Genomic DNA, 14,032 nt, shown 5'->3' with positions numbered 1-14,032 from the left:
TCATAGTTTCTAGTGAGGTCTCTGTTGGGCCAGGACAGTCTGTCATAGCTTCTAGTGAGGTCTCTGTTGGGCAGGACAGTCTGTCATAGTTTCTGGTGAGGTCTCTGTTGGACAGGACAGTCTGTCATAGCTTCTAGTGAGGTCTCTGTTGGGCTGTACTGGTACACATTCTGATCAGCTCTTCTGCGTTTCATTTCCCCAGCGCGCCCATGGCTATAATCCTCACATACCAGAACTGCTGAGCTCATCGCCGCTGAGTGCAGTGTGTGGCGGCTTGCATAACACACACAGACAGAAGTAGCAGAGGCTAGAAAGGTAATCCTGCTCCAGTGGATCCATTCTGCAGATCACACACTGAACTGTCTCACGCAGACATTCATCTTATTGGAGATTGTTGTGCAGAAATGAATCCCAAATATACAGACTTCTTGACTTGAGCCCAACACGTCTCTACTGCAAAACCATACCTGTTAAATATAAAAGGGATGGCCTTATCAGTTGAAGGTAGAACCTAAAAGGCCATGATATCAGATATGAACCATTGATCTACTGTGTGTCTGTTGTCCGTTGGAGCCCCATGATCAAACATCACTCATAACATTAACCTTTTTTTTCCATTTTCACCTAAAATGACCCAAATCTAACTGGCTGTAGAACAGGACCTGAAGCAAGGAAATGCACATTCTTGGTACCATTTGAAACACTGAAGTTTGTGGGAAAATGTTAAATAATGTAGGAGAATAACACAGATCTGGTACAAGATAATACTAAGAAAAAATTATTTGTTCTCTTTTCTCTTTGTTCCATTATCTTTGAAATGCAAGAGAAAGGCCATCATATATTGCAATTTAGATGTTGGCCACTAGATGGCAGCAGTGTGCGCTACATTTCAGATTGATCCAGTTAAGCATTGCAATACTGGACAATATTTTGTATCAAGTCTGCCCAAATGTGTCGAATTGGTCAATTGACACATTCAAGAGGTCCATCTGGTGTCCAATGTAGCCCCATGATCAAACAACATCACTCGTAACGTTAACCTTTATTAAGAGGTCCATATTTATGTAGAAATCACACTACAAGTTTTCTCCTTACAAAAGTTATTTACACTACAGTGCTGACAATTAAAATCGAACAAAAATTATGAAAACTAAAAGCTTCCTTGATATAAATAAGCCTCTGAGGGGAACAAAAAAGCCTGGATCCTTTAAAATAATGTCTCATCATCTTACAAAAATATATATATGTTAATGTCAGCTCTAATAATAATCCATCTATAACCTAAAACTAAAATATATTATTTAAGGACCTGTATGTTTGTCAGACCTGCAGAGTACCAGTGCTTCTGGCCCTAAGTGCTTTGACAGTTCACAGATATTAGCCTGAGTCCCAGATCAGTTTATGCGTTCTTGGCAAAGCCAACTCCTACTGTACGGTCAACAATGAGACAATACAAACTGATCTGGGACCAGGCTACACAGTTATGGACAGGCACTGAGGAATGTTACATTTGCAATGTATTCATTCGGTAACAGAACAAAGCAAGTGTGCATCTAAGGGCGCCCTATGTCCAATAGAGTGCACTACTTTTTTGAACAGATCTCTCTCCTATGGGCCCTGGTCACAAAGTAGATCCCTATGAGGGAATAGGGCGCCAGTTAGGATGCAGACCAACAGAGCTTTACGTGTTCCTTAGAATACATCACACACCGTGTTGATATCATGGTTTAATATCTGTCTTCTCCTTCCTTTAGATGGGATGAAAACAGAACCCCGAAGAGACATGTTAAAACACTATGTACAAAGATCAGTAGAAACAGTCTTTCTGATGCTGCTCATGCAGGTGGTGTTTAAAGGAGAGGGAGGAGCGGCGCGGGGGGCCAGGAGGCCGTGTTTCCGGGGGGGTGACTGGGGCCTTTGTGTAAAGAGAAGTGTCTTTGTCCCGGGGTTTGTCCGGTCTGGGCTGGGGTTGGGCCCGGAACTGGGGTGTAGGGGTCCTGCTCTCTGTGTGGCTGGAGGCCAGGCTTGAAGAAGATAGAAGGGGTGCAGGGGAGGGCGTCAAAAAGGGGGTAGGGGTGTGGGTAAGGACAGGTGTGCGGGTAAGGACAGGGGTGTGGGTAAGGACAGGTGTGTGGGTAAGGACAGGTGTGTGGGTAAGGACAGGGGTGTGGGTAAGGACAGGGGTGTGGGTAAGGACAGGTGTATGGGTAAGGACAGGGGTGTGGCAGAGTTTGCGTGAGGGAGAGGGACTGGGGGTACGAATGGAAGCCGGGCTGGGTTTGAAGGGGGAGAGTGTGTAGAAGTGGGACTAGATTTGGGAGAGGGGGTACAAGAGGATGACGGACTGGGTTTGGGAGAGGATGGGGGTGGAGGTGGGGGAGGGTTTGAGTGAGGAAGACAAGGAAGAGTGTGTGGTAGTGGTTTGATGTAATTCTGAGTGGTGGTGGTGGTAGTGGGGATGATGGTGGTGTGATTTGGGTTTGGTGTCCTGGAAAGACGATTTGGAGGGAGTTAGGGGGGTGATGGGAGTTGGTAGGGGGGCGATGGGTGAGGTGACAGAGGGCTTGGGCAGCCTTATATCCGCAGGTTGAGGTTCCACTTTGACCTCCGGGTGGACAGTGTCTCTGTCTGTGGGGGGTTTGGGGTCCGTGAGAGGAGCTGTGGTCCCTCCCATCAAGGCATCCCCAAACTGCTCCTGTTTGACTCGTAGCGTCGACACGTCCACCTTCCTCTCCTCCTCGGCCGGAGGCTCTTGGTGGTATTGTTTTAAGCGGATGTGCCATGCCAGGCTGCAGACAGCAGAGACAGTCTTGAACTGATGAACCACACTACGAGGGATGTAGTAGATGTCGTTGTCGTACAGCTGGATACGGGCGTAGCGGATCCCCTCGCGTCTCAGCTGGTTCAGCTTAGCGTCGTCCACCCACTGCACACACTGAGGGAGAGAGAGAGTTAGTGTTCTCACTGCACACACTGAGGGAGAGAGAGAGTTAGACAGTGTTCTCACCATAGACACTGAGGGATGGAGAGAGAGTTAGACAGTGTTCTCACCATAGACACTGAGGGAGAGAGAGAGAGTTAGACAGTGTTCTCACCATAGTCACTGAGGGAGAGAGAGATAGTTAGACAGTGTTCTCACCATAGACACTGAGGGAGAGAGAGGGAGAGTTAGACAGTGTTCTCACCATAGACACTGAGGGAAAGAGAGAGAGTTAGACAGTGTTCTCACTGCACACACTGAGGGAGAGAGAGAGAGAGTTAGACAGTGTTCTCACCATAGTCACTGAGGGAGAGAGAGATAGTTAGACAGTGTTCTCACCATAGACACTGAGGGAGAGAGAGAGAGTTAGACAGTGTTCTCACCATAGACACTGAGGGAGAGAGAGATAGTTAGACAGTGTTCTCACCATAGACACTGAGGGAGAGAGAGATAGTTAGACAGTGTTCTCACCATAGACACTGAGGGAGAGAGAGAGAGTTAGACAGTGTTCTCACCATAGTCACTGAGGGAGAGAGAGATAGTTAGACAGTGTTCTCACCATAGACACTGAGGGAGAGAGAGATAGTTAGACAGTGTTCTCACCATAGACACTGGGGATTTTTCTCAATGTGCATCTTTTTCACCTCAAAACACACCGGAGGAGAAGATGCACTGAGCTGTTCCCATATTGTTCTAAACCAGGGGAGTCGTTCAATCACTAGTGCTGAAGGATCCAGCTCTGGGTTGAACATTTGTAAAGCAAACGCAGACGGATGCTGTGAAATCACCTCTCAGCTGCTCCTAACTAAAACAAAACGGCAGCTTAAGAGACACTAATGAAGGACAGGCCCTGAGCCCTCCTGGAGGTCTCCTTAATGGAGGACAGGCCCTGAGCCCTCCTGGAGGGTCTCTTTAATGGAGGACAGGCCCTGAGCCCTCCTGGAGGGTCTCTTTAATGGAGGACAGGCCCTGAGCCCTCCTGGAGGGTCTATTTAATGGAGGACAGGCCCTGAGCCCCCAAAACCAATTCTTTCTTTGGCCGCCTCTCCTTCCAGTTCTCTGCTGCCAATGACTGGAACGAACTACAAAAATCTCTGAAACTGGAAACACTTATCTCCCTCACTAGCTTTAAGCACCAACTGTCAGAGCATCGTACATATTACTGCACCTGTACATAGCCCACCTATAATTTAGCCCAAACAACTACCTCTTTCCCAACTGTATTTAATTTATTTATTTATTTTGCTCCTTTGCACCCCATTATTTTTATTTCTACTTTGCACATTCTTCCATTGCAAAACTACCATTCCAGTGTTTTACTTGCTATATTGTATTTACTTTGCCACCATGGCCTTTTTTGCCTTTACCTCCCTTCTCACCTCATTTGCTCACATTGTATATAGACTTGTTTATACTGTATTATTGACTGTATGTTTGTTTTGCTCCATGTGTAACTCTGTGTTGTTGTTTGTGTCGAACTGCTTTGCTTTATCTTGGCCAGGTCGCAGTTGTAAATGAGAACTTGTTCTCAACTTGCCTACCTGGTTAAATAAAGGTGTTCTCAACTAGCCTACCTGGTTAAATAAAGGTGTTCTCAACTAGCCTACCTGGTTAAATAAAGGTGTTCTCAACTAGCCTGCCTGGTTAAATAAAGGTGTTCTCAACTTGCCTACCTGGTTAAATAAAGGTGTTCTCAACTTGCCTACCTGGTTAAATAAAGGTGTTCTCAACTAGCCTACCTGGTTAAATAAAGGTGTTCTCAACTTGCCTACCTGGTTAAATAAAGGTGTTCTCAACTTGCCTACCTGGTTAAATAAAGGTGTTCTCAACTTGCCTACCTGGTTAAATAAAGGTGTTCTCAACTTGCCTGCCTGGTTAAATAAAGGTGTTCTCAACTTGCCTACCTGGTTAAATAAAGGTGTTCTCAACTTGCCTACCTGGTTAAATAAAGGTGTTCTCAACTTGCCTGCCTGGTTAAATAAAGGTGTTCTCAACTTGCCTGCCTGGTTAAATAAAGGTGTTCTCAACTTGCCTACCTGGTTAAATAAAGGTGTTCTCAACTTGCCTACCTGGTTAAATAAAGGTGTTCTCAACTTGCCTACCTGGTTAAATAAAGGTGTTCTCAACTTGCCTACCTGGTTAAATAAAGGTGTTCTCAACTTGCCTACCTGGTTAAATAAAGGTGTTCTCAACTTGCCTGCCTGGTTAAATAAAGGTGTTCTCAACTTGCCTGCCTGGTTAAATAAAGGTGTTCTCAACTTGCCTGCCTGGTTAAATAAAGGTGTTCTCAACTTGCCTACCTGGTTAAATAAAGGTGTTCTCAACTTGCCTGCCTGGTTAAATAAAGGTGTTCTCAACTTGCCTACCTGGTTAAATAAAGGTGTTCTCAACTTGCCTGCCTGGTTAAATAAAGGTGTTCTCAACTTGCCTACCTGGTTAAATAAAGGTGTTCTCAACTTGCCTGCCTGGTTAAATAAAGGTGTTCTCAACTAGCCTACCTGGTTAAATAAAGGTGTTCTCAACTAGCCTGCCTGGTTAAATAAAGGTGTTCTCAACTTGCCTACCTGGTTAAATAAAGGTGTTCTCAACTAGCCTACCTGGTTAAATAAAGGTGTTCTCAACTTGCCTACCTGGTTAAATAAAGGTGAAATAAAAAATTGAGTGGTAGCCCTGATTCTCACAGACGCCTGTGATCACTTTAATGTAGAACAGGCCCTCCTGGAGGATCACTTTAATGTAGAACAGGCCCTGAGCCCTCCTGGAGGATCACTTTAATGTAGAACAGGCCCTGAGCCCTCCTGGAGGATCACTTTAATGTAGGACAGGCCCTCCTGGAGGATCACTTTAATGTAGAACAGGCCCTGAGCCCTCCTGGAGGATCATTTTAATGTAGGACAGGCCCTCCTGGAGGATCACTTTAATGTAGGACAGGCCCTCCTGGAGGATCACTTTAATGTAGAACAGGCCCTGAGCCCTCCTGGAGGATCACTTTAATGTAGGACAGGCCCTCCTGGAGGATCACTTTAATGTAGGACAGGCCCTCCTGGAGGATCACTTTAATGTAGGACAGGCCATGAGCCCTCCTGGAGGATCACTTTAATGTAGAACAGGCCCTGAGCCCTCCTGGAGGATCACTTTAATGTAGGACAGGCCCGCCTGGAGGATCACTTTAATGTAGGACAGGCCCTCCTGGAGGATCACTTTAATGTAGGACAGGCCCGCCTGGAGGATCACTTTAATGTAGGACAGGCCCTCCTGGAGGATCACTTTACTGTAGGACAGGCCCTGAGCCCTCCTGGAGGATCACTTTAATGTAGAACAGGCCCTGAGCCCTCCTGGAGGATCACTTTAATGTAGGACAGGCCCTCCTGGAGGATCACTTTAATGTAGGACAGGCCCTCCTGGAGGATCACTTTACTGTAGGACAGGCCCTGAGCCCTCCTGGAGGATCACTTTAATGTAGGACAGGCCCTGAACCCTCCTGGAGGATCACTTTAATGTAGGACAGGCCCTGAACCCTCCTGGAGGATCACTTTAATGTAGGCCCTGAGCCCTCCTGGAGGATCACTTTAATGTAGGCCCTGCACCCTCCTGGAGGATCACTTTAATGTAGGACAGGCCCTCCTGGAGGATCACTTTAATGTAGGACAGGCCCTCCTGGAGGATCACTTTACTGTAGGACAGGCCCTGAGCCCTCCTGGAGGATCACTTTAATGTAGAACAGGCCCTGAGCCCTCCTGGAGGATCACTTTAATGTAGGACAGGCCCTCCTGGAGGATCACTTTAATGTAGGACAGGCCCTCCTGGAGGATCACTTTACTGTAGGACAGGCCCTGAGCCCTCCTGGAGGATCACTTTAATGTAGGACAGGCCCTGAACCCTCCTGGAGGATCACTTTAATGTAGGACAGGCCCTGAACCCTCCTGGAGGATCACTTTAATGTAGGCCCTGAGCCCTCCTGGAGGATCACTTTAATGTAGGACAGGCCCTCCTGGAGGATCACTTTAATGTAGGCCTGAACCCTCCTGGAGGATCACTTTAATGTAGGACAGGCCCTGAGCCCTCCTGGAGGATCACTTTAATGTAGGACAGGCCCTGAGCCCTCCTGGAGGATCACTTTAATGTAGGACAGGCCCTCCTGGAGGATCACTTTAATGTAGAACAGGCCCTGAGCCCTCCTGGAGGATCATTTTAATGTAGGACAGGCCCTCCTGGAGGATCACTTTAATGTAGGACAGGCCCTCCTGGAGGATCACTTTAATGTAGAACAGGCCCTGAGCCCTCCTGGAGGATCACTTTAATGTAGGACAGGCCCTCCTGGAGGATCACTTTAATGTAGGACAGGCCCTCCTGGAGGATCACTTTAATGTAGGACAGGCCATGAGCCCTCCTGGAGGATCACTTTAATGTAGAACAGGCCCTGAGCCCTCCTGGAGGATCACTTTAATGTAGGACAGGCCCGCCTGGAGGATCACTTTAATGTAGGACAGGCCCTCCTGGAGGATCACTTTAATGTAGGACAGGCCCGCCTGGAGGATCACTTTAATGTAGGACAGGCCCTCCTGGAGGATCACTTTACTGTAGGACAGGCCCTGAGCCCTCCTGGAGGATCACTTTAATGTAGAACAGGCCCTGAGCCCTCCTGGAGGATCACTTTAATGTAGGACAGGCCCTCCTGGAGGATCACTTTAATGTAGGACAGGCCCTCCTGGAGGATCACTTTACTGTAGGACAGGCCCTGAGCCCTCCTGGAGGATCACTTTAATGTAGGACAGGCCCTGAACCCTCCTGGAGGATCACTTTAATGTAGGACAGGCCCTGAACCCTCCTGGAGGATCACTTTAATGTAGGCCCTGAGCCCTCCTGGAGGATCACTTTAATGTAGGCCCTGCACCCTCCTGGAGGATCACTTTAATGTAGGACAGGCCCTCCTGGAGGATCACTTTAATGTAGGACAGGCCCTCCTGGAGGATCACTTTACTGTAGGACAGGCCCTGAGCCCTCCTGGAGGATCACTTTAATGTAGAACAGGCCCTGAGCCCTCCTGGAGGATCACTTTAATGTAGGACAGGCCCTCCTGGAGGATCACTTTAATGTAGGACAGGCCCTCCTGGAGGATCACTTTACTGTAGGACAGGCCCTGAGCCCTCCTGGAGGATCACTTTAATGTAGGACAGGCCCTGAACCCTCCTGGAGGATCACTTTAATGTAGGACAGGCCCTGAACCCTCCTGGAGGATCACTTTAATGTAGGCCCTGAGCCCTCCTGGAGGATCACTTTAATGTAGGACAGGCCCTCCTGGAGGATCACTTTAATGTAGGCCTGAACCCTCCTGGAGGATCACTTTAATGTAGGACAGGCCCTGAGCCCTCCTGGAGGATCACTTTAATGTAGGACAGGCCCTGAGCCCTCCTGGAGGATCACTTTAATGTAGGACAGGCCCTGAGCCCTCCTGGAGGATCACTTTAATGTAGGACAGGCCCTGAACCCTCCTGGAGGATCACTTTAATGTAGGCCCTGAACCCTCCTGGAGGATCACTTTAATGTAGGCCCTGAGCCCTCCTGGAGGATCACTTTAATGTAGGCCCTGAGCCCTCCTGGAGGATCACTTTAATGTAGGACAGGCCCTGAGCTCTCCTGGAGGATCACTTTAATGTAGGACAGGCACTGAACCCTCCTGGAGGATCACTTTAATGTAGGACAGGCCCTGAGCCCTCCTGGAGGATCACTTTAATGTAGGCCCTGAGCCCTCCTGGAGGATCACTTTAATGTAGGCCCTGAACCCTCCTGGAGGATCACTTTAATGTAGGCCCTGCACCCTCCTGGAGGATCACTTTAATGTAGGACAGGCCCTCCTGGAGGATCACTTTAATGTAGGACAGGCCCTCCTGGAGGATCACTTTAATGTAGGACAGGCCCTGAGCCCTCCTGGAGGATCACTTTAATGTAGAACAGGCCCTGAGCCCTCCTGGAGGATCACTTTAATGTAGGACAGGCCCGCCTGGAGGATCACTTTAATGTAGGACAGGCCCTCCTGGAGGATCACTTTACTGTAGGACAGGCCCTGAGCCCTCCTGGAGGATCACTTTAATGTAGAACAGGCCCTGAGCCCTCCTGGAGGATCACTTTAATGTAGGACAGGCCCTGAACCCTCCTGGAGGATCACTTTAATGTAGGACAGGCCCTCCTGGAGGATCACTTTAATGTAGGACAGGCCCTGAACCCTCCTGGAGGATCACTTTAATGTAGGCCCTGAGCCCTCCTGGAGGATCACTTTAATGTAGGACAGGCCCTCCTGGAGGATCACTTTAATGTAGGCCTGAACCCTCCTGGAGGATCACTTTAATGTAGGACAGGCCCTGAGCCCTCCTGGAGGATCACTTTAATGTAGGACAGGCCCTGAGCCCTCCTGGAGGATCACTTTAATGTAGGACAGGCCCTGAGCCCTCCTGGAGGATCACTTTAATGTAGGCCCTGAGCCCTCCTGGAGGATCACTTTAATGTAGGACAGGCCCTGAGCTCTCCTGGAGGATCACTTTAATGTAGGACAGGCACTGAACCCTCCTGGAGGATCACTTTAATGTAGGACAGGCCCTGAGCCCTCCTGGAGGATCACTTTAATGTAGGCCCTGAGCCCTCCTGGAGGATCACTTTAATGTAGGCCCTGAACCCTCCTGGAGGATCACTTTAATGTAGGCCCTGCACCCTCCTGGAGGATCACTTTAATGTAGGACCTGAGCCCTCCTGGAGGATCACTTTAATGTAGGACCTGAGCCCTCCTGGAGGATCACTTTAATGTAGGCCTGAACCCTCCTGGAGGATCACTTTAATGTAGGCCCTGAGTCCTCCTGGAGGATCACTTTAATGTAGGACAGGCACTGATCCCTCCTGGAGGATCACTTTAATGTAGGACAGGCACTGAGCCCTCCTGGAGGATCACTTTAATGTAGGACAGGCCCTGAGCCCTCCTGGAGGATCACTTTAATGCAGGCACTGAGCCCTCCTGGAGGATCACTTTAATGTAGGCCCTGAGCCCTCCTGGAGGGTCTCTGTTGGAGACAGCACAGTGTAGTGCCACATCTAGCCAGAGGGTGGCAGTACAGTGCATAGGGCTGTGGATAAGCTACCTTGTTTCATGCAATATCAAATCAAATGTTTTGTCACATGAGCTAAATACAACCGGTGTAGATCTTACAGTGAAATGCTTACTTACAAGCCCTTAACCAACAATGCAGTTAAGAAAAATAAGAAATAAAAGTAACTAATAATTAAAGAGCAGCAGTAAAATAACCGTAGCGAGGCAATATACAAGGGGTACCGGTACAGAGTTAATCTACGGGGGCACCGGTTAGTCGAGGTAATTGAGGTAATATGTACATTAGGGTAGAGTTATTAAAGTGCATAGACCACAGAGTAGCAGCAGCATAAAAGATGGGGGGAGGGGGGCAATGCAAGTAGTCTGGGTGGCCATTTGATTAGCTGTTCAGTAGTCTTATGGTTTGGGGGTAGAAGCTGTTTAGAAGCCTCTTGGACCTAGGACTTGGCGCTCCGGTACCGCTTGCCGTGCGGTAGCAGAGAGAACAGTCTATGACTAGGGTGGCTGGAGTCTGACATGTTTTAGGGCCATCCTCTGACACCACCTGAAATAGTGGTCCTGGATGGCAGAAAGCTTGGCCTCAGTGATGTACTGGGCCGTACGCACTACCCTCTGTGATGCCTTGCGATCGGAGGCCGAGCAGTTGCCATACCAGGCAGTGATGTAACCAGGATGCTCCCGATCCTCCTTTTCCTGTCCACAATCATCTCTTTAGTTTTGATCATGTTGAGGGAGAGGTTTTTGTCCTGGCACCACATGGCCAGGTCTCTTCCTCCTCCCTATGTGCTGTCTCATGGTTGTTGGTGATCAGGTCTACCACTGATGTGTCAACAGCAAACTTAATGATTACAGATTATGGCCCTGAGCCCATTGGAATCCACGAGGAGACTACGTGGCAGGCTGACTACCTGTTACGCGAGTGCAGCAAGGAGCCAAGGTAAGTTGATAGCTAGCATTAAACTTTTAAAAAACATCAATCTTGGCAAATATTGCACTTTTACTTTCTTCTCCAACACTTTGTTTTTGCATTATTTAAACCAAATTGAACATGTTTAATTTATTTGAGACTAAATTGATGTTATTGAATTATTACAAATAAATAATAAATAAATGAATATATATATATAAATCGTCCGATTAATCGGTACCGTCTTTTTTGGTCCTCCAATAATCGGTATTCGTGTTGAAAAATCATAATCGGTCAACCTCTAATCTCCGCCAGGCATCTCCACAAGTCATCCGACTCATTAAAGAAATGTTCTTCATCAAGTTCGAAGTGAGTAATCGCTGTTCTGTTTTCCAGAAGCTTTCAGTCATAAGAGACAGAATAAGTTACAAAATAAGTTACAAAAAAATGCAAGAAAAAAAACAAACAAAATAGCAGAGTTGTTTAAGAGCCCATGAAACAGCAGCCATTGTCTCCGCTGCCTTCTTAACCAATAGAAACGAGGTAGAGGACAGGTGCAGCTCACCTGGGACAGAGGTGGTTCGTGCAGGTCCAGTTGTAACCTCTGGACGACATTAGGGAAGTCTCCAGCATGGAAACAGATCACGTCTTTGGTAACGCGAGGGGGCTCCGCGCTACAGAGACAGAAAGAAGATACATTATAACCATTGATTTCCAATCAGATTATGCAGCGGTCTTGTAACGGATTAGTTGGACGATTGTTGGATACTAAATACAGCCTCAATAGGCCTACAGTTTAAAGTCATTTATACCAAGCAACGTATCTAAAGATAATACATTATCATATGTCCGGGTGTTAAAACTACCCACCTCTCTCCACAGCGCACGGCCTTGAGCACCCCTACAGCGGCGGTGGTCTGCCTCTCGAAGCCCTGTCCGATGTGGTCAGCGTGGGCACGCGTCCGGTCATCGAACAGCATCTCACGAGGCTCGCTGGCCCGAGGTAGGTACTGCAGGTTCTTGATCTCATTGGTTGACCTGGAGGAGGAGAGGACATTGAGATTAACACAAACTTCAATAGCAGGCGGCCATATTAAGACCAAAATAATCAATCAATCATCAATTACTATATGATACTGATATATGATACTATATAACAGATGCTTTATCCTGATCCGGCATCATGCCTCTGGAGAGCTAGTCTAGGATATCCCTGACCTTGTAGTTTAGTAAACTGTCTGGTTCTAGAGACCACTGGAGAGCTAGTCTAGGATATCCCTGACCTTGTAGTTTAGTAAGCTGTCTGGTTCTAGAGACCACCGGAGAGCTAGTCTAGGATATCCCTGACCTTGTAGCTTAGTAAACTGTCTGGTTCTAGAGACCACCGTAGAGCCGGAAGTAAGCTGTCTGGTTCTAGAGACCACCGTAGAGCCGGAAGTAAGCTGTCTGGTTCTAGAGACCACTGGAGTGCCGGAAGTAAGCTGTCTGGTTCTAGAGACCACCGTAGAGCCGGAAGTAAGCTGTCTGGTCCCAGTGACCACCGGAGTGCCGGAAGTAAGCTGTCTGGTTCTAGAGACCACCAGAGAGCCTGAAGTAAGCTGTCTGGTCCCAGTGACCACCGGAGTGCCGGAAGTAAGCTGTCTGGTTCTAGAGACCACCAGAGAGCCTGAAGTAAGCTGTCTGGTTCTAGAGACCACCAGAGAGCCTGAAGTAAGCTGTCTCCCCAGTAAAGCACATTAACACCTGATTCAACAAATTTAATGGAATCAGTGGAACGGAGTCAAACGTTGTTTCCATGTGTTGGATGTGTTTGATACCATTCCACTGATTCCATTCCAGCCATTACAATGAGCCTGCCTTCCTATTGCTCCTCCCACCAGCCTCCTCTGAAGCCCACACACACTGCAGCGCTCCAGAACTAGGAATATACCGCAATGTCCTACAGCGAGACACCCATGAGCGACCCCACAGCGCCAGTGTTTAGTCAGAGAGAGAGGTAACGCCGCCAGTGTAAAGGCAGTGTGAGTACATCCTCACATTTAACATACATTACACTAGAGAACATCACGTGGTGAAACAACCAACGAGGAGATAGTGCCTGTGTCACAAATCACACCATATTCCCTATATCGTGCCCTACAGTAGTGTACTATATAGGGGTTAGTGTGCCATTTGTGATGTAACCCGAGCACTGTTTACATTTAAGTATGCAGAAGTAGAGTAGGACAGGACTTCTGCCTGCCTGGATGAAGTAATACATGTAAAGCTGAGACCCAGAGAAAAGGTTTCAACAGAAGAAACAGACAGCACTCTGGGGAGGGAGAAGAGGGGGAGGGAGGGAGAAGAGGGGGAGGGAGGAAGACGGAGGGAGAAGAGGGGGAGGGAGGAAGAGGGAGGGAGAAGAGGGGGAGGGAGAAGAGGGGGAGGGAGGAAGAGGGGGAGGGAGAAGAGGGGAGGGAGGAAGAGGGGGAGGGAGAAGAGGGGGAGGGAGAAGAGGGGGAGGGAGAAGAGGGGGAGGGAGGAAGAGGGAGGGAGAAGAGGGGGAGGGAGAAGAGGGGGAGGGAGGAAGAGGGAGGGAGAAGAGGGGAGGGAGAAGAGGGGGAGGGAGGAAGAGGGAGGGAGAAGAGGGGGAGGGAGGAAGAGGGAGGGAGAAGAGGGGAGGGAGAAGAGGGGGAGGGAGGAAGAGGGAGGGAGAAGAGGGAGGGAGAAGAGGGGGAGGGAGGAAGAGGGAGGGAGAAGAGGGAGGGAGAAGAGGGGGAAGGAGGGGGAGGGAGGAAGAGGGGGAGAAGAGGGGAGGGAGAAGAGGGGAGGGAGAAGAGGGGGAGGGAGAAGAGGGGAGGGAGGAAGAGGGGGAGGGAGGAAGAGGGGGAGGGAGGAGAGGGGGAGGGAGAAGAGGGGGAGGGAGAAGAGGGGGAGGGAGGAAGCGCAGCATTTTTGGGCTCCTGCGCATGAAGCGATTGGCCACGGCTATTTGGTCATACTGTTCGAGTCAGGAGAGAGAGTAGTCACTGTTCTACAGTATCTATTTATTTTATTTAACCAGGCAAGT

At 48.7% G+C, this 14,032-nt stretch overlaps 1 protein-coding gene across 1 annotated transcript; it reads right to left on the bottom strand.

Annotated features, from left to right (window-relative positions):
• Positions 1-1,647: 1,647 nt before the first annotated feature.
• Positions 1,648-12,021, bottom strand: LOC124029430 (lysine-specific demethylase RSBN1L-like; the record flags this gene model as incomplete). The annotated part of the gene is made up of 3 exons (XM_046341136.1): positions 1,648-2,935; positions 11,549-11,657; positions 11,854-12,021. Coding segments are annotated over 3 exons (904 nt in total), but the record flags the coding sequence as incomplete, so codon positions are not given.
• Positions 12,022-14,032: the final 2,011 nt, after the last annotated feature.

This window comes from Oncorhynchus gorbuscha, unplaced genomic scaffold (genome assembly GCF_021184085.1).
Source record: "Oncorhynchus gorbuscha isolate QuinsamMale2020 ecotype Even-year unplaced genomic scaffold, OgorEven_v1.0 Un_scaffold_6355, whole genome shotgun sequence".
NCBI lineage: Eukaryota > Metazoa > Chordata > Actinopteri > Salmoniformes > Salmonidae > Oncorhynchus > Oncorhynchus gorbuscha.
This window is presented reverse-complemented; position numbering and strand designations above follow the sequence as displayed.